At 42.8% G+C, this 19,765-nt stretch overlaps 1 protein-coding gene across 1 annotated transcript; it reads right to left on the bottom strand.

Moving 5' to 3' along the window:
* Positions 1 to 118: 118 nt before the first annotated feature.
* On the bottom strand, positions 119 to 18,754 carry SMIM13 (small integral membrane protein 13). The gene is made up of 2 exons (XM_070457028.1): positions 18,168 to 18,754; positions 119 to 4,321 (listed from the first exon to the last, which is right to left on the bottom strand). The coding sequence occupies exons 1-2, from the start codon at positions 18,241 to 18,243 to the stop codon at positions 4,134 to 4,136; spliced, it is 264 nt and encodes an 87-aa protein (XP_070313129.1). The 5' UTR covers positions 18,244 to 18,754; the 3' UTR covers positions 119 to 4,133.
* Positions 18,755 to 19,765: the final 1,011 nt, after the last annotated feature.

Below are 19,765 nucleotides of genomic sequence, written 5' to 3'. Positions count from 1 at the left end.
TTTAGTTTGACAAATGAGGTGAAGGGTGAGCCCACAGGTAAAAACGGCTGGTTTTCAATCCCTCACGTCCAAGCCACCCTTCAGACTTCTTATACTTCATTAGTGAAACAAACAAAACTTTTGTTTTCACTTTAATTTATTCTTTGTAAAGTGACAGCATACAGACAAACCACAGAAGCTTTAGACATAGTGTTGACCAGTTTTAAAACTGTAACAGCGAGTAACTGTTTTACAGCAAATAACATTTACACCGACTCCTCATCTTGTTATACAAAGGCATTAAGAACACACACAGTTCTAATTCCTTATAAACCTATTTGTCAAGCAGCAAGATGACAATGCACCGTAGCATAGCACAGAACGTTTCCTTCAAGAAACCAGAGCAGCGATATTTGGTTAATGGTTATGCATAGAACTTAAAGGGTAATAAACACTGGTCATAAAGCAAGTGACACATGTACATTAATGAGTGACAAATGTTAATTTTTATTAATATAAGATAAAATGTTACTCTTTATGCTCTAAGTTAAAAACTATAGAATACTTTAAAAGCAGACAATACAAGGTGCTTTCATTTTAGACTCCATATCAAAATACCACTCCATTAATTGCTTAAGAACCCATAACCTTTGAGTACTGCTCATTGGCTTTTTAAAGTCAACCTGAAATATAAAAGCACTTCAAGTTTACCAGTCAAAAGCTAATGTTACACTGGTTACATGTTACATTAAAACATAGCTTTTAAGAAAAACTGAATTTAAAAATACTGCAGCATGGAGCTCTAAAAAGTAAAAATGCACTACTTTCAAACCTTTCAACACATTTTGGTTTAAAATGCCCTATTTTGTAAAATCATTACTTACTATATTCCCAACTTTCAGTTAAAATGACAGGTTGAAGTTGTTTTTAAATCTGATAATATCTAAAGAAATGGGTCAGCATGTAAATTGGCTATCCACCACAAAACGATGTTCCCACCATGAAAACATCACTACAGAGACCCATTGGATGAATGTAAATCTTAAAAACTTTATTTAACAGCGTCACACAAATATTTAGTGTCTTTTGGCCTTGAAATCAGAGCAATGCTACCAATAAATCTGATATATGCAATTTTCACAGAAGTTTCAGAAGCCAAAGAAGAAACACAATTTATAAGTAGTTGGTTGGACAGAAATGAAAGCACCCAGCAGAGTCCTCTCATTTTAGAATTAATCCTCCAGCGAGGGCATCCGTGGTCACCATCACTGTTAGAGAGCATTCAGAAAAGACTAATACTTGGTTTGTTTTTTCATGCTCAGAACCCTCCAAGCTTCAAAATCAACCACAGGCTACTAAGAAAATGAAAATGCACTTATGATGAGCTCTGTAAGTTCAGCTGCAAAAGCACTAAAACAGGAAAAATAAAAACAGAAACACTATATCACACAAGTAACTGTGTTAACTATTTCTCTTGCCTCTCTCAGTGGCCTTAGAAATAGGGACTATGATAAGCCTATTAAGAAAAGAGGTGTGTGTGTGTGGGGGGGGGGGTTCAAACAAAGCAATCAGTTTGTAAAATTTTCATATTGGCAGCAGCAACTTCTTTTTACTTTCCTAAGAGTTAAAACATGGCAGAGTGTGAGCTATTAATATGCTTTGGGCATACTTCCCAAGCAAGCTAAGCAGAGTATTTCTTAAAATTCTATTTTTAAAGACATCCATAAAAGCATAAATATTAATAAATAATACCAACATGTACATCTTTTCATGGATTAAATTGTGGATGACCCTTGCATATTTTAGGGGTTATGTTGGCCATCATTCTTAATACTGACACAATAGGAAGCTTTCCAGCTACTAAAAAAGTTCGTCAGCAACTATTATCTAACCTAAGACATCTACTACAAAGCAGAATCCATAGCTCCAAATATCAGGCTGTGAAAGATCCAATTCAAATATCCTCCCAGCACCAAGAAGCATGACGTTTGGCCCTACCTGATGAGCACTTTAAATTTAGCTAGTACGAAAGCATTAAAATGAATGCTTGATCAATATAGTCACATAAAGGTAGAAAACTGTATCCAGTAAGGAAATAAAGACAGTGCCCCGCTCTCAGCTGCTGGGGACCGCTCCCCTTAGCAAATATTGAAAAGTAAAGTTAAACTCTGTAAATTCCCTTTTAGTATATGCAGAAGGCCCCAACAACAGCACAGGTGTTCATCAACTCGGGGCGGATAGGTGACCTGTTAATAAACTATCAGCATGGAGTCCGAGGCATCAAACAAAATTACACAGTGCTAAAATAGAGGTGATACTCTATAATGGCTAGTTCTTGAGAAACAAACGTTTAAAACGTAGAGAGAACTTAAGATTAATAAAATAAGTTGGCTTTGCAATTTATTTTCATATAAAGCAGGCAACACTAAATGGGAAAGTTCTTTAATGCATAGCTCTCTTTCCCAGGAAACACTCAGTCCAAAGTTCAGTGAAGACAAACAAGGGAACATGGCAAGAATCATTTTACAGTAAAGCAGGCATTTTCACCCACTCTCTCAATACCCAGCACCTCGGAGGCCTTGTCACTGAATTGCTGTCTGTTAAATATTTTCTCCATGGCATATGCCTTGAGCATGAAGTCCTCCCATGGGCAAGGAGTAAGGAAGCCTATCCTTCCTGAAGGAAGAGGACAGAACCCAGACTCCCACATTTCTACCCTAGAATCATGAACAGGGTGCCCCAAAATGTGTCTCAGAGGATAGCTATTTTAACGATATGGTAAGAGTCACAATTAAGTTCCCCAATAAATAGTTGCTATCCTAGGAATAAAAATAAATTTACAGACTATATTTTTTCCCCTAACCTAAGATACCATCGACGGTAAGATGCACCATATATATCACTAAGAAAAGACACAGGCGATTCAACTATGACACAATGCTTTTGTATTCTGCAGAAAGTCTAGCTTTCTGATTTACTAGAACAGAGCTTTTAAACAGGTATTTATCGCATCAACCTTGAGCACGTGTCAAGGAAGTGCATGACGAAATAAGCTGGTTAAGTGATGACTATAACGTCGTAGTCTAACTCAGAATCGTTCAGATGGGCATCTGCGTTCCTCCAGACCACAGCCCCCTGGGCATCGTCGAGAGCACCGGGGATGGAGCACCGCTTTAAACGGCGCTCGGGCACCGCCCGTGGGTTAACGTTAGCGGAAAGCTTTGGACGCAGTGAGGTTTGACGCCTCAAAGACAGCCCTGCTCGGCGCATGAATCGATCACACCAGCCTCTGGTGGCTTTGAACTTCGCTTCGTCTATTCCGAGGGCTTTGGCAATTTCTCCGGCCTTCAGCTGCATTGCTTGGCGTGTGATGGGCAGTCCTTTTGCACGAGTCTCCCTGACAAAGTGTAGCACGCCCTCGTCGACCTGCGGGTATCTTCCTTTCTTAGGGCCCGTAAAGCACTTTGTGGTGGCTTTACAGGAAAATATGGAGTTTCGGTCGCTCCTCCAGCGACGGATATTTGCTTCGCTGATATGGAACGCACGCCCCGCTGCTCTGTTCCCATGCTTTTCTGCATACACAATGACTTTTCGTTTCAAGGCTGAATCATAGTGTAATCTTTTTGAAGGCATTTTTAAAAGCCAATTAAACCTGCCACATGTGATACCAACAATCAGTAATAATGCTATGACAAGCCTGAGGTTCACATGTGCCCAGGCGAGGGTAATTACATCATGACTGTTGCCAGGTTGACTGTAACCGTGAGATCTATCCCAATTTCAGACAAGGCATGATGTGGGGGCAGAGGGGGAGGGGAAACATGGAACAGAATTAACATTAATAAAATATGGTTTTTCAAGCCTGTAATATTTATCAGATTAACACCAGTGCAAGAAAAAAAGCCCAAGGGTGAAAGAAAAAGTATATATGTTGAAGCAAATGAGCAAAAATTATCTTAACGATGAAATCCGCAATGGTCCAATTTGGTTGAAATTCCCTTTATTTGCATATGGCTTACATGTAAATCTTTTTTTGAACTGGACTTAGAATCCAAGAATGAATGTTCTTCATTCCTTTAGCAAACTGCAAAGCCCAATCATTACAGAGAGACTCCCAGAACCCTTGGTCATTCGCCATCACAGGACCGGCTGGCTCAGTGGCCTTCATCTGCAGGGGCCCTCCTCTGGCGAGCGGACCTGATCCTGTGCGGAGACGGTGAAGCATCTTCTTCAGTCTCAGACCCTGAAGGCTCACGGTCTCCCTCCTGGGATCCAGTGTCTCCCACCAGTTCCCGAAGAAACTTGAATTTTGACAAAAAAAGATGCCAAACAAAATACCAACCTAAAGAGAGATAAAAAACATTCAGAAAAATTATTATGCCCAGCATTATCAATTGGGAACATTTCAGTTAACTCTGTGTCAGGGGTATACTACAAAATAGGATGCATAATTTAAACATGTAAGTAATTATAATTTATGTAACGAACAGTTATCAAGCATTTACGATGGACAAGGCATAAAGACAAACTCTGGGATTACATGGGACGCCCATGACCAAGTGCACAAATTTTTGCACTAACATGTTTTCACTTCTCCTAGGTATAACAACTGACCCCAAAAACAAGGTCATGGTTAGATCTTCCTCACCTTTGAAAATCCGTCTGTAACTTTACAGTAGGCCCACCATATCCATAGTTCCACACCCAAAGATTCAACCTCAGATCATGTACTTAACTGCAGTATGTATTTAGTGCAAGAAATTCACATATAAGTGGACCTGCACAGTTCACACCCGTGTTATTCAAGGGTTCACTGTACACCAAGGGGTAGAGTTGGCAGGTCACATGGCAACTTTCGCATAACCATCTGTGAAATTGCTAAGGTCCTGTCCAAAGCAGCTGTGCCATTTTACATGCCCATCAGAAATTTAAGAGGCTCTCAATTTCTCCACATCCCCACCAAGACTTCCAATTTCCCACCTTTTTTATTATAGCCATCCTAGCGGGTATGAAGTGGTATATCGCAATGGCTCTTATGATGGCATTTCCCTAAAGACTAAATTTGCTGACCATCTTTTTCTTGTGTTTACTGGCCACTTGTAAATCTTCTTTGGAGGAATGTCTATTAAACTTCCCTGCCCACTTTATAATCAGCTTGTCTTTTTACTGAGTTGCAGGAATTCTAAATACATTCTTGACACCAGTTGTTTATCAGACATATGATCTGCAAACATTTTTTCCTCATTCTGTGGGCTGGTCTTTTCATTGTCTTGATCACATTCTTTGAAGTATGGTAGTTTTTTAATTATGATGGAGTCTAAGTTAGTTTTTATTTGATGAAATCCAATTTGTTTTGTTTTTCTTTGGTTGCTTATGCTTTTGGGTACCATATCTAAGGAACCACTGACTAACTCAAGGTCATGAAGATTTATGCCTTCACATTCTTCTAAAGGTTTTAGTTTTAGCTCTTACACATAGGTCTTTGATTGATTTTATTTAACTTTGGTGTAAAAGATCCAAATTAATCCTTTTGCATGTGGATACTAAATTGTTGCAGAACTATTTGTTGAAAAGACTGTTCTTCCCTCTATTAAACTGTCTTGGCAATTCTGTCAAAATTCCAATGATCATAAATGTTATAGTTTATTTCTGGGCTTCCCTTGTGGCTCAGCTGGTAAAAGTATCCACCTGAAATGTGGGAAACCTAGGTTCCATCTCTGGGATGGCAAGATCTCTTGGAGAAGGGAAAGGCTACCCACTCCAGTATTCTGGCCTAGAGAATTCCATGGACTGTACAGACCATGGGGTAACAAAGATCTATTCCATTGATCTGTCTATCCTTATGCCATACATACATCAAGTTGATTATAGCATCTTTGTGTTTAGTTTTAAAATCTAGGGTATAAGTTCACGAACTTTGTTCTTTTCAAGACTATTTTGGCTATTCTGAGTCTTTTGCATTTCCATGTGCCATTTTCTTGTCAATTTTTGGAAAAAAAAATTGCAAGAATTTTGACAGGGATTGTGTTGAATCTGTATGTCAATGGGGGAACCTATACTTTTTTATGATACTTCTAAAAATTTTTCCACAGTGGACACAGAAAAATTTTTGACAACTGGAAAAATCAGGAGAAAAATAAGTCAGAAACCAACAAATAAATCATGAGTACTCTGTAGACTTCTCATTTTAAATACCCCAATACCATTAATTGGCCTAAATAAGCCCAGGTGATTTCAAGATACTAAGGAAAACCTCTCAGGTTAATTTTGAGAACTCAACCTAAAAGTTAAGTGCTAAATAGATATTATGAAGGTGAATTTACCATCAGGAAAATTACAAGCAAGCTCAATCAAAGATGATGATAGTCTTGACCTCATAAAGATCAAAGATTCTAACAGTGGCTATTAGGTATAAAATGAGCAGAAATTTAGAATGTAAAAGGAAGTAGCTGGAACTCTTGACTGAAGAGGAAAGGGCTGTCACCAGTGGGGCTCCCACCATAAAATATTTTTGCCCTTGGGGTGGTTCAGAGAAAGTCAAGTCCCCCAGCATAATGAATCTGCAAGAAAGGAACTGAAGACCACCTTCAGCAGTCAGTCTCAAGAGATAGAAATAACTGTATTCAGTGAGATCACAAACTCTTTCTCAATTTTAATAAAACACATCCAAAACAAAAGACTTAAAAAAAAAAAACCACTGCCAGCAACCAAACAATATAAGGGATTCAATCTGAAGTGAAAATTCAGAATGCGGTAGCTGATCAGACTCCAGGGGCTGGGGTAGCAAGTTATCAGCCTCCACACTCGACACTCCCCTCCCCATCACACCAGCTAAAGCACGTCACACCTCTTTAATTATTACCTGCACCTGCAGTTAAGCAAACCTGAAAAGCAGCTCATTTTTCCCTATTCTGCCTGGGTGTGAGTGAGGGTTGCACGTGGAGGAGCATGTGGGCAGGGACACTGCTTCCCATGAAAACTCATGAGGCAGAGGAGTCTCCCTCATACAGATGTGGAGCTCATCCGCTGGGCAGCCAAAGAAACAGCCACTGTGCTGCCTTTCTCAATGGCTACTGTAATGACAGGGTGAGAAAGCAGAGTTAGAAAGGGAAATTGTAGCGGTGAACCCTGAACAACCAAGAACTGCAGGGGTATTTGCTAGATTCGGGGAAGTTCACAAGTTATTCTCCAAGTAAAGACTAAGTTCTCACAGAGCTATAATTCTAGGGAGACGGCAGGAGAGGGGGGTTCTATCTCCCAGCACTTAGAGCTGGGAAGAGCTGGTGCTTAGGCAACAGACCATTCATCAGTGTTAACTGTCTGAACAGAGGATGACACTCAAAATGCCAGGCAGTTTGAATGGAAACACAATCACACATTTATTTTGGAAAAGGAAGGACTACTAAAACTCACAATAGGTATACTGGAAAAGTGTGACTTAGCAAAGAAGTTAAGAGAGGTACCACAATGCCAGATAAAACTGCTGATAGTTACTGGCTATGTTCATTAGACCTGGAAATAAAAACAGCTTTTTCTCTGGGCTTCCCTGGTGGCTCAGCAGTCCCGACTTCACCTGCCAATGCCGGAGACACAATTTAAATCCCTGGATCAGAAAGACCCCCTGAGAAGGAAATGGCAACCCACTCCAGTACTCTTGCCTGGGAAAATTCCATGGACAGAGGAGTCTGGCGGGCTAGAGTCCATGGGGTCGCAAAGAATCAGACACGACTTGGCGACTAAACCACAACAAACACCTTAACTCTGGGATAGGTACTGTGAGGAAATGTTCTGCACGGGTCATTTATGGCCAAACTGCTGTTCACTATACACTGTCTTTCTACATACTTCTGACACGTCACATTCCCTACAGGTAAGGTAGGATATGCTGAGGCTGGAAGTCCTATTCTCCCTTTTAAGCAGAAGAACATGTCTAAGCGGAAAGCAATTTTGAAAGCATTTATTTATTTTCCAATGGGAATGACCCCCAGTTAAAGACATGTGAGGACCACACAGTGCATCACTCAAATTGGCTACTCACCATGCCCTGCGTGGGAGCCTGGAGAAGCTACTGATTCCCAACGGCTCACCCCAGACACTGCAAATCAGTCTCCAGGATTGTGCTTGCTCATCCTTTCTAAGCTCCCTAGACGATTCTGATGCACAGGTAGGTGTGGAAAAGAGAAGTCACGATGAAGAAGAAATATGAGTGCTACAGCGGATCAGTTACAGCAAGTGGCCAAGGAAAAGGAGGAAAGGCTCGGCGGAAGGAGCAGGAGAGGGGCAGGATACTCCTGACACCGAGTATCCACAGCTCCTCTGCTGCCGCGGGCCAGTCGCGAAGTCTCTGCCACCCCACGGACTGCAGCCTGCCAGGCTCCTCTGTCCACGAGATTTTTAGGCAAGAATACTGAATGCCTACAGAGCCTCTTGTAGAAGTGTAGCTCATACAGTTCCTCCCACCCAAACCTGATATGCAGACACCAGAAACTCTACCTATTTTTATTCCATAGACCATGGGTCTCCTATCTTGTCCTGGGATTCTAAGAGGAAAAATGGATGGAGGGGAAGAGGGATAACAGAAAGAGGGGGCAGGAAGAAGGACTGTCCAAAATTAGATGCACTAACAGTAAAAAATGTACACTAACTGTTAAACAAGTACCGTAGCTTTCCACAGGTTAAAAGGCAAGTCTGTGTGTCAGGTATACTGGCTGGCAACAGAGGTTGTGTATCCTGGGATAAGCAAAGAAGTACTCACCTTGTGTGTGCCAGTACCCAAGCATGAGTTCAGAGGGTGCATTTCAGGAAAGCGCACTGTGTATCATCTCTGTATGCAAGATAGAGGGGATTCCCTGGCGGCTCAAACAGTAGAGAACTCACCTGCCAATGCAGGAGCCCCGACTTCAGTCTCTGTGTTGGGAAGATCCCCTGGAGAAGGGAATGGCTACCCACTCCAGCATTCTTGCCTGGAGAATTCCATGGACAGACGAGCCTGGCGGGCTACATCCATGGGGTCAAAAAGAGTTGGACACGACTGAGCAACTAACACAACAATAATGCAAGATACATGTGCTGGCAGCAGAAGGGTAGCAATGGCAGATGAACCCAAATAATGAACCATCACCATCAACATGCCACAAACCCAGAGGACAGTTGCAATCACAGAGTTCTCAGTTCACCAAGTGCTTTTACATTCAGCATTTAATACTCTCATTAGCCCTCTGAACTAGTGAGACTAGAAATCATTATCCCCATTTTCTAGATAAGAAAAGAGGCTCAAAGTAACTCATCACCATGGAAGAGGGCATGATCAGCAAATCAGAGCAGTGAGTTCACCAGTTCAGTTCAGTGGCTCAGTCATATTCAACTCTTTGCAACCCCATGGACTGTAGCACGCCAGGCCTCCCTATCCATCACCAACTCCCAGTGTTTACTCAATTCCCGTCCATTGAGTCGGTGATGCCATCCAACCACCCCATCCTCTGTCGAACCTTCTCCTCCTACCCTCAATCTTTCCCAGCATCAGGGTCTTTTCAAATGAGTCAGTTCTTCGCATCAGGTGGCCAAAATATCGGAGTTTCAGCTTCAGCATCAGTCCTTCCAATGAATATTCAGGACTGATTTCCTTTAAGATGGTCGCCTTGCAGTCCGAGGGACTAAGAGTCTTCTCCAACACCACAGTTCAAAAGCATCAATTTTTTGGTGCTCAGCTTTCTTTATAGTCCAACTCTCATGCCCATACATGACTCCTGGGAAAACCATAGCCTTGACTAGATGGACCTTTGTTGGCAAAGTAAAGTCTCTGCTTTTTAATATGCTGTCTAGGTTGGTCATAACTTTTCCCCCAAAGAGTAAGCATCTTTTAATTTCATGGCTGCAGTCACCATCTGCAGTGATTTTGGAGCCCAATAAAATAAAGTCTGTCACTGTTTCCCCATCTATTTGAAGTGATGGGACCGGATGCCATGATCTTCGTTTTCTGAATGGTGAGTTTTAACCCTACTTTTTCACTCTCCTCTTTCACTTTCATCAAGAAGCTTTTTAGCTCTTCAGTTTCTGCCATAGGGTGGTGCCATCTGCATATCTGAGGTTACTGATATTTCTCCCAGCAATTTTGATTCCAGCTTGTGCTTCATCCAGCCAGGCATTTCCCATGATTGACGTACTGCTTTCCCTATTTGGAACCAGTCTGCTGTTTCATGCTCGGTTCTAACTGTTGCTTTCTGACCTGCATACAGATTTCTCAAGAGGCAGGTTAGGTGGTCTGGTATTCTCATCTCTTTAAAAATTTTCCAGTTTGTTGTGGTCCACACAGTCAAAGACTTTGGCATAGTCAATAAAGCAGAAGTAGATGTTTTTCTGCAACTCTCTTGCTTTTTCGAAGATCCAACAGATGTTGGCAATTTGATCTCTCGTTCCTCTGCCGTTTCTAAATCCAGCTTGAATACCTGGAAGTTCATGGTTCACCTACTGTTGAAGCCTGGCATGGAGAATTTTGAGCATTACTTTACTAGCGTGTGAGATAAGTACAGTTGTGTGGTAGTTTGAGCATTCTTTAGCATTGTCTTTCTTAGGGACTGGAATGAAAACTGACCTTTTCCAGTCCTGTGGCCACTGTTGGGTTTTCCAAATTTGCTGGCATATTGAGTGCAGCACTTTCACAGCATCATCTTTCAGGATTTGAAATAGCTCAACTGGAATTCCATCACCTCCACTAGCTTTGTTTGTAGTGATGCTTCCTAAGGCCCACTTGAGTTAACATTCCAGGATGTCTGGCTCTAGGTGAGTGATCACACCATTGTGATTATCTGGGTCCTGAAGATCTTTTTTGTACAGTTCTTCTGTTTAGTCTTGCCACCTCTTCTTAATATCCCCTGCTTCTGTTAGGTCCATACCATTTCTGTCCTTTATGTGCTCATCTTTGCATTAAATATTCCCTTGGTATCTCTAATTTTCTTGAAGAGATCTCTAGTCTTTCCCATTCTATTGTTTTCCTCTATTTCTTTGCACTGACCACTGAGGAAGGCTTTCTTACCTCTCCCGTCTATTCTTTGGAACTCCGCATTCAAATGGGTATATCTTTCCTTTTCTCCTTTGCTTCCACTTCTCTTCTTTTCTCAGCTATTTCTAAGGCCTCCTCAGACAGTCATTTTGCTTTTTTGCATTTCTTTTTCTTGAGGATGGTCTTGATCCCTGTCTCCTGTACAATGTCATGAACCTCCGTCCATAGTTCTTCAGGTATTCTGTCTATCAGCTCTAATCCCTTGAAACTATTTCTCACTTCCACTGTATAATCATAAGGGATTTGATTTACGTCATACCTGAATGGTCTAGTGTTTCTCCCTACTTTCTTTAAGTCTGAATTTGGCAATAAGGAGTTCATGATCTGAGCCACAGTCAGCTCCCGGTCTTGTTTTTGCTGCCTATATAGAGCTTCTCCATCTTTGGCTGCAAAGAATATAATCATTCTGATTTCAGTGTTGACCATCTGGTGATGTCCATGTGTAGCATCTTCTCTTGTTGTTGGAAGAGGCTATCTGCTATGACCAGTGCATTCTCTTGGCAAAACTCTATCAGCCTTTGCCTTGCTTCATTCTGTACTCCAAGGCCAAATCTGCCTGTTACTCCAGGTGTTTCTTGACTTCCTACTTTTGCATTCCAGTCCCCTATAATGAAAAGGACATCTTTTTTTGGTTGTTAGCTCTAGAAGGTCTTGTAGGTCTTCATAGAACCATTCAAGTTCAGCTTCTTCAGCATTACTGGTCGGGGCATAGACTTGGATTACCATGATACTGAATGGTTTGCCTTGAAAATGAACAGAGATCATTCTGTCATTTTTGAGACTGCATCCAAGTTCTGCATTTTGGACTCTTGTTGACTATGATGGCGACTCCATTTCTTCTAAGGGATTCTTGCCCACAGTAGTAGATATAATGGTCATTTGAGTTAAATTCACCCATTCCAGTCCATTTTAGTTCGCTAATTCCTAAAACGTCAACGTTGACTCTTGCCATCTCCTGTTTGACCACTTCCAATTTGCCTTGATTCATGGACCTAACATTCCAGGTTCCTATGCAATATTGCTCTCTACAGCATCAGACTTTGCTTCCATCACCAGTCACATCCACAACTAGGTATTGTTTTTTGCTTTGGTTTCGTCCCTTCATTCTTTCCGGAGTTATTTCTCCACTGATCATATTGGGCACCTACCAACCTGGGGAGTCCATCTTTTAGTGTCCTATCTTTTTCATATTGTTCATGGGGTTCTCAAGGCAAGAATACTGAAGTGGTTTGCCATTCCTTCTCCAGTTCTCTTCTTCATTAAGTGCATCAATGAAGATTCTTTACCATCTGAGCCACCAGGGAAGCCCATTAAGCATAAACCTTCTTAAATGCTATGATACAAGATACATTTTCTCACTATAATAAAATTTAACTAAAAATGATAAAATGATATGTAGGTGGGAAAAAAGAAATGTCCTACATAACTCACAGTTGAAAGGAGAAATCACAAGTGAAACTATAGTTTTTTCTAAAAAAATAAAAACTAATACTTGAAAAGAAATTAACATCATTAGATACCTATTTTTACCTTTTTAAATAACAATAGTTTAAAATCAATAATCTAAGTTTCTACCATAAGAAACTAGTACAAATATAAAAATAAATAGAAGAAAATAAAGATATAAACATAAATCAATGAAATAAAATATGGACAAGAAATAAAAAATCATCCTTTCAGCATCTGAGGAGCTGGGCAGATGGCTCATAAAAGGACAACGGATGTCACTGTCCTCCCAGCTTTTCGATCTTCCCTCAAAGCCCCTCAAGAAAATGGTTTGATCCCTCCCAAAAAAATAAATTAAAAAAAATCAGTAAAACAAAAAGATCCAGATTCTTTGAGAAGATCATAAAATTCATAAACCTCTAGCCAGACTGACCATACGCAAGAGAAAGAACACAATACCAAGAATGAAAGAGAAGACATCATCACAGATCCTACAGATATTAAATGATGAGAGAATATTAACTCAGATTAAACATAGTGCTTGAAAAACAAACTCAAAAGCTTACTCAAGAAAAAACAGGTTAACTGGAATAGCCCAACATTAGCCCAAATGAAAGATAGTGAGTTTGTAATTAACAACTCCCCCCAAAAGAAAAGTCCTGGCCTAAATTAATTCTACCAGACATTTAAGAAAGTATACTGGGGATTATGCTTTATAATTTTTGAACACTCATGACCCCCACCACAACACCTGCATGTAAGAGTTCACTAAGGGAAGCGGCAGCCCCCTCCCGTGTTCTTGCCTGGAGAATCCCAGGGACGGCGGAGCCTGGGGGGCTGCCATCCACGGGGTCGCACAGAGTCAGACACGACTGACGCGACTTAGCAGCTGCAGCAGCAAGGGTATTTTACTGAGTAACACAAGGGCTATCCAGTTTGAGACAACCGTGGTTTGTACTACACTTAAGAGTGTGTTTCTAATAGGAATTTCATCATTTATACAGAGCAATCTTTCTTCACTGCTACTTCAAATATACAAGGGCCCTCTACATGTCAGGCATCACTCTCCAAGCTCCAGGAAGAGAGAAGTGAACAAGCCAAAGAAGATCCCTGTCTTCACTGAGCCTACACTCTAGTGAAGGAAACAAACGCATAAAATATGGATGTGCCACTGAATGCCACATCCAGAGATTCAAACCACCACAGACAAAACAGACAAACACAGACTGAAACTCAGGAGACAGTCGGTCCAAAGGGAAATGGATAGATAACAAAGATGAAGTATATGTATACAGTGGAGTATCACTCAGCCATAGGGGTTAAAAAATGAAATCTTGCCATTTGTAACAACCTGGATAGATCTAGAAGGTATTACGTTAGTGTCATAAGTCAGACAGAGAAAGAAAAAAACACTCTATGATTTCACTTACAGGTGGAATCTAAAAAACAAATCAAATGAACAACCGTAACTAAACATAAACAGAGTCATAGATACAGAGAACAAACAGATGGTTGCCAAAGGAGGGGGGGTGGGGCAGGGAGAAATAGGTGAAAGAGATTAAGAAGTACAAACTTAGAGTTGCAAAGTAAGTGAGTCATGGGTATGAACTGTACAGCAAGGGGAATAAAGTCAATAACTATGTAGTATCTTTGTACGGTGACAGATATGACTAGGCTTTCATGGTGATCACTTTGAAATGTATACAAATATCAAATCTCGATACCCTGTAACAGGAACTAACAGTGTGGTAAGTCAATTAGTACTTAAAAACAAACAAATTCATAGAAAAAGAGGTCAGATCTATGGCTGATGGGGAGAGGGATGGGATTGAATGAAGGTATAAATTTCTAGTTATAAGAAGAGTACTAGGGACATAATGTACAACAAGATAAATATAATTAACACAGATGTATGTTATATATGAAAGCTAAGTGAGTAAATCTGAGAGTTCTCATCACTGGAAAAATTTTTTTTCTATTTCTTTACTTCTGTATCTATGAGATGACGGATATTCACCAAACTTACTATAATAATCATTTCATGATGTGTGTATATTATGTTGCACTCCTTAGATCTCTACAATTGTTAAGTTGCTCAGGCATGTCCAACTCTTTTGTGACCCCATGGACTGTAGCCCACCAGTCTCTTCTGTCCATGGGATTCTCCAGGCAAGAATATCTGAGTGGGTTGCCATTCCCTTCTCCAGGGGATCTTCCCAACCCAGGGTTCAAACCTTTGTCTCCTATATTGCAGCCGGATTCTTTACCACTGAGCCCCCTGGGAAGCTCTAAACTTACACAGAACTGTAAGTCAATTATAGCTCAGTAATACTGGAAGGCAAAAAAAAGAGAGACAAAACTGAAGTGACTTCTAGATGGAGTGAGTATCTGTAAGGAAAGGGCAAATCCAAGAATGACACCGAAGCCCCTGGCTGCTGGTAACATGTGAGCAGGGAGGAACAAACAGGTGGTAGAAATCAAAAGTTCTGTTTTAGATGTGTTTAGTTTGAGATGGTTATTAGATCTCCAAGTCAGGGCACTGAGGCATGAGCCTAGGGTGCAGGCGAGTCGTGATAGCTGGAGATACCAATGTTAGTCATTCGTTACAGTTACTATTTAAATCTTTAGAACTAGATAAGGGACAGAACGGAAGGAAGGTGAAAACAGAAATATATATATATATTTTTGTTATAACACAATATATTATAGGAGTGTAGAAAATAGCATGCATCTCATGGAGTAATGGCCAAGTACTAGTCTGTAAAATTTTTATTTCAGAGATAAGAGCGATGATGGGAAGATAGATACATGTACATATAAACTGATTGATACATGTAATCTATATACTTATGAATGTACTGGGTAATGTAAAATATTTCCTATCATAGATTTAGTCGAAAAGAGTTAAATTCTAGGGGATGAGATGATAGGAAAAGATAAAACAATTAACCACTATGGTAGGAAGAACACCATGAAGGCAGAGTGTACAGAAGCCACGAGAAATGCTTCTTGGGAAGAACGCTTACCTGGACAGAACGAGTCTGTGAGGTTAAAGAGAATTAGAACTCAAAAGTGACCATGGACTTGGTGATACGGAGGCCATTTGTTACTGACCTTGACAACGGCAGTTTCGGTGAATAGTGGGAGTAGAAAATATTTTTAGAATGAATGAGAGGCAAGGAAGTACAACCAACAGATAGGAGAAGGAAGACCTCCCTAAGGAACCTGAAATTTGAAAATGAGAATTCACTATGTGAGAGGCGCATTTCTTGGGGCAGACCCAGGTCATTGATTTTTAATCCCTAATGTGACTGTGTTTGGAAGCAAGGACTTTAAAGGTTTATTTAAAGGTTAAGTAAATTGATAAGGGTGGGGCCCTAATCCAATATGACCGGTGCCCTTATTACATAAGATTAGGACACAGACACACACACACAGATGAAAGGTCACATGAAGACACAGGGAGAAGATGGTCATCTGTAAGTCAAGTAAAGAGGTTCAGAGGAAATTAACCTTGCTTGAACTTCTAGCCTCCAGACTATAAGAAAATAAATTTCTGTGGTTTAATGTCTATATTGTTACAGGAGACTTAGTTTCTCTCTCAAATCTGATGGGATCCATCCCTCCCCCTCCCTAAGCCCCAGGCTCCCCCACTAGTCAGAACATGAAGCCACCCCGTCAATCATTCTCCCAACAACAAAGTGCTCAGATTACTTCTTACAGCTATTATTCTGGACCACTCCAATCAAAATATGGCATTCTTTTACTTACCACACCTCACCTCTCATTCCACACTGTTTTCTGAAGTCAAAGGCAGGGTACTTTTAGAAAAATGAGTAGAATTTAAGTCAAAAGCTACTGAAGGTTGAGAGAGCAAGTCTGACATGTAGCAAATAGGAATTCTGAGGTCTCAAAGGCAAGTTTGGCAAATACTCTAAAATGGTGAGAAGGGAGTGGCAGAGGATGAGATGGTTGGATGGCATCACAGACTCAATGGATGTGAGTTTGAGCAGACTCTGGGAGATAGTGAAGGACAGACAGGTGCACGCAGTTCATTGGGCCCCAAAGAGTCGGACACGACTTAGCGACTGAACAACAAGGAAGTGGTGTATGGTTTACCTTGCCATCTCCAGGTAGTTTGCATGTTCAAATCAGAAAGGAAAGCATGTTTACCTCTTCCTCATAACCACACAAATCACAAAGATTTGGTTTTCCTTATTTCAAGGATCCTAAACATCTACAATTAGCCCCAAATCCTGACATCACAGGCAGGAAGTTGAGAAAGGCCTTCCTTCCAATTGCTTTATCATCAGAAAAGCCTGTAAGTTAGAAAGTTTAGCTCTAGTGCCTTAGTAAAAGCAAGAAAACTAAAAATATACAAACAAGTATATACACACAAGTGTATCTATATATACACATGTATATGGTCATGTAAAAGAAAATTTTAAATACACATACAAGTATATAAATACAAATATACATATATGTACATGCCTAAATGTTTCCGAACACAGCTGACCGAGCACTTGGTGCATTAATCACATAATGACTAAGCCCCATATTTTGAATACTAACCAATTATTGCATCAATCTGAATCCATACTTCAATGTGATAATTATGAAAAAGCAAACTCACTGACATCTGGTTGTAAACTCTTTCCCAAATGTTCACAATTGCTCAGCCCCTTTGCTAAGAGAGCTGTGGCTGTCTGCTGTTGTTTGTTGTTCAGTTGCCCAGTCCTATCCCACTCTTTGCAACCCCATGGACTGCAGCACACCTGGCCTTCCTGTCCCCCACAATCTCCTAGATTTTGTCCAAGTTCACGTTCATTGCATTGGTGATGCCATCCCACCACCAGTATTTTTGTCATCTGATGCGAACAGACGACTCATTGGAAAAGTCCCTGATGCTGGGAAAGATTGAGGGCAGAAGGAGAAGATGGCAGAGGATGAGATGGCTGGGTAGCTACCAGTTACTGTGTATTAGGAAAAAAAAAAAAGATCTACAATTGCGCTAAAATTACCTTGAGAAAAAAAGTTTCACGTTCTCTCATTCCATGGAGGGGAAGGAAAAATACCAAAATCACAGCAAACAAAATAGCACCATTACTACAGAACTAAGAGTTAGGTTACCTGACCCTGGAAGTTTAATATAGCCGGTGTTTTTTAAGTTCTGCCTCGTCTCGACACTGCTGTTTGGAATTGAGCTTACGCCTAAACTCCAAGCAAACAATCTCACGCGTGCTGCAAAGCCAACTCTTGCTTCTGTCCCTGGTTCAAGGAAGGTAATGAAACCTCCCTCGCTTTATCATCGGGAGTCAGAAGGTGTAAAAAGACAGAAAGAGGACGAATCACTGCACCTTCGCAAACAGGCCAAGGTGACGATATGGGCTGATCTGTGGCAAGGGTGGCGATCGAGGCGCTGCGGCGGCCAGGCTTAATCCCGGGTCCACACGCCCAGCGCTGGACCAGGCTCCCTCCTCTGCGGGACGCCAGCGGGCCCGCGGTGGTCAGGGGTACCCAGCTCCGGGCTCACTCCCGAGGGGCAAGTGGAGAACCGATGGTTTTTCGACACTTGCCCACCCAGACCATCTTTTTTCTTTTTTTCTCTTTTAAAAACGAGAGACAGAACCAGCCAGTCGGCAGGACAAGCCGAGCCGGCGGGTGTGAACTACCCACTCACCGCACACCATCAGCAGCAGCACGATCAGCAGCGTGGCCACGAACACCAGCAGGGTCAGCCCCACGTTGTGCCACATCTTGGGGGCGGCGGGGCGGCGGCGGGCGCGGGCGGGCAGGCGGGCGGGCGGCGCGGCCGGGGCTTCAGCGGCCGGGGCGGCATGAGCGGCGGACGCCCCCCGCCCCCACCCGCCGGCAGCGCCCCCGGGAGGCGGGACGGGGCGGGGCGGCGCGGGGGCGGCCCCGCGGCCGGCAGCCGGTCCGCGCGGTCCCTCTCAGGGCGACCGACCGATGGCGGGCGGGAGGCGGAGCGTGGGGGTGCCCCTACTCGTTCATTGCTCCGGGGACCCGGGGACGCGGCTCCGGGAGACCCCGGAGGCGGCCGGATGTGCTTCCATGGCGGACGCCGCGAGCCCTTGAGGCGGGCCGAGGGCGAGCACCGGAGCGTGCGGCGGCCGCCTGACCCTCGCGGTCGCCCGCCCGAGGGTCCCTCGGCCCCCCTCGCGCACTGCAGGTAACGTCTCCCCGCGGCGTCCGCAGCGCTTCTCCACCCCAGGCCCCCTCCCCCTGCGGCAGTTCGTCACTTGGCGCCCCCTCCGCTCGCCGCCTCTGCGACGTGGGGCCTGCTGGGAGATGGAGTGCAGAGCCCGCTGGAGCTTCGGGCAGTCCGCCCCCTAGGGGACTACAACTCCCAGAATGCACCGCCAACGCAGTTGCTTTCCTTCTCCCTCCCTCAGCCTATGGTTTTTTCCCCTCATGCCCAACCTCTGTCTACTGACTGCGGTTCTCGGAATCCGTGCAGTGGTCTACCCCTCCCGCGGTGTGCCAGAGTGCCGGGTTGATTTCAGACACACAGAGTCGTTCTGTTTGAAGCCACCGTGACCGACGAACCACGAAGAAGGAAGAAAGGGGACGCAGCTGCCTGAAAAACTGGTTGCTTGTGAACCTAGCCCTCTTGCTGGCGGCGAGAGTTGGATACTTGGGACTTTTGAGGAGAGACCTGCGTCCCTGCCAAAGAGAGGGGCCAGAAGCATGCAGTCTCCCTCCCACGCCCCCCGCCCGTAATAGATGTTGTTTTATGTTTTCATAGATAATGTATTTCGGAAACGGCCCGCGAGGGACTTACGGACCTCAGCTTTGCCCTTAATTCGCCTGAGTTGTGAATTTCATTCAGCCGCTTTCTTGAGACCAAGTGACAGATGACCCACAAGTGAAGATTTTGCCGCACTGGCCCAAATACGCCGCGAAAGAGGACGATGTGATCATCTCAATTACTGTCCTCTGAAATTAAAACTCCTCAATTCCGCCAGATGACACTCATTCCTTGAAGAGGTGGCCCCAGAAGAAATGAGGAGAAATGTGTATTGCACTTTTAGAAGGAGCCATGTATAGCCTTCATGATTTGCTATAAGTCTGTTGCTCCCTGACATACCCCTCCACTCTTCTTCCGATTCCTTTCCCCTGGCCACTTCTAAGCAGGCGAGGTCGAGGGTCCGCTGAGGAAGAGAACAGAAGCCATTTTTGGCCTAAGCCATTTCACAAACTCCATCAATGGCCATGTAGTAAGTAGTGTAGTGTTAGTCACTTAGTCATGTCCGACTC

The sequence above is a fragment of the Odocoileus virginianus genome, chromosome 27, assembly GCF_023699985.2.
Source record: "Odocoileus virginianus isolate 20LAN1187 ecotype Illinois chromosome 27, Ovbor_1.2, whole genome shotgun sequence".
Lineage (NCBI taxonomy): Eukaryota > Metazoa > Chordata > Mammalia > Artiodactyla > Cervidae > Odocoileus > Odocoileus virginianus.
The sequence above is the reverse complement of the archived record's forward strand: the minus strand, read 5'-3'. Positions and strand labels throughout refer to the sequence as shown.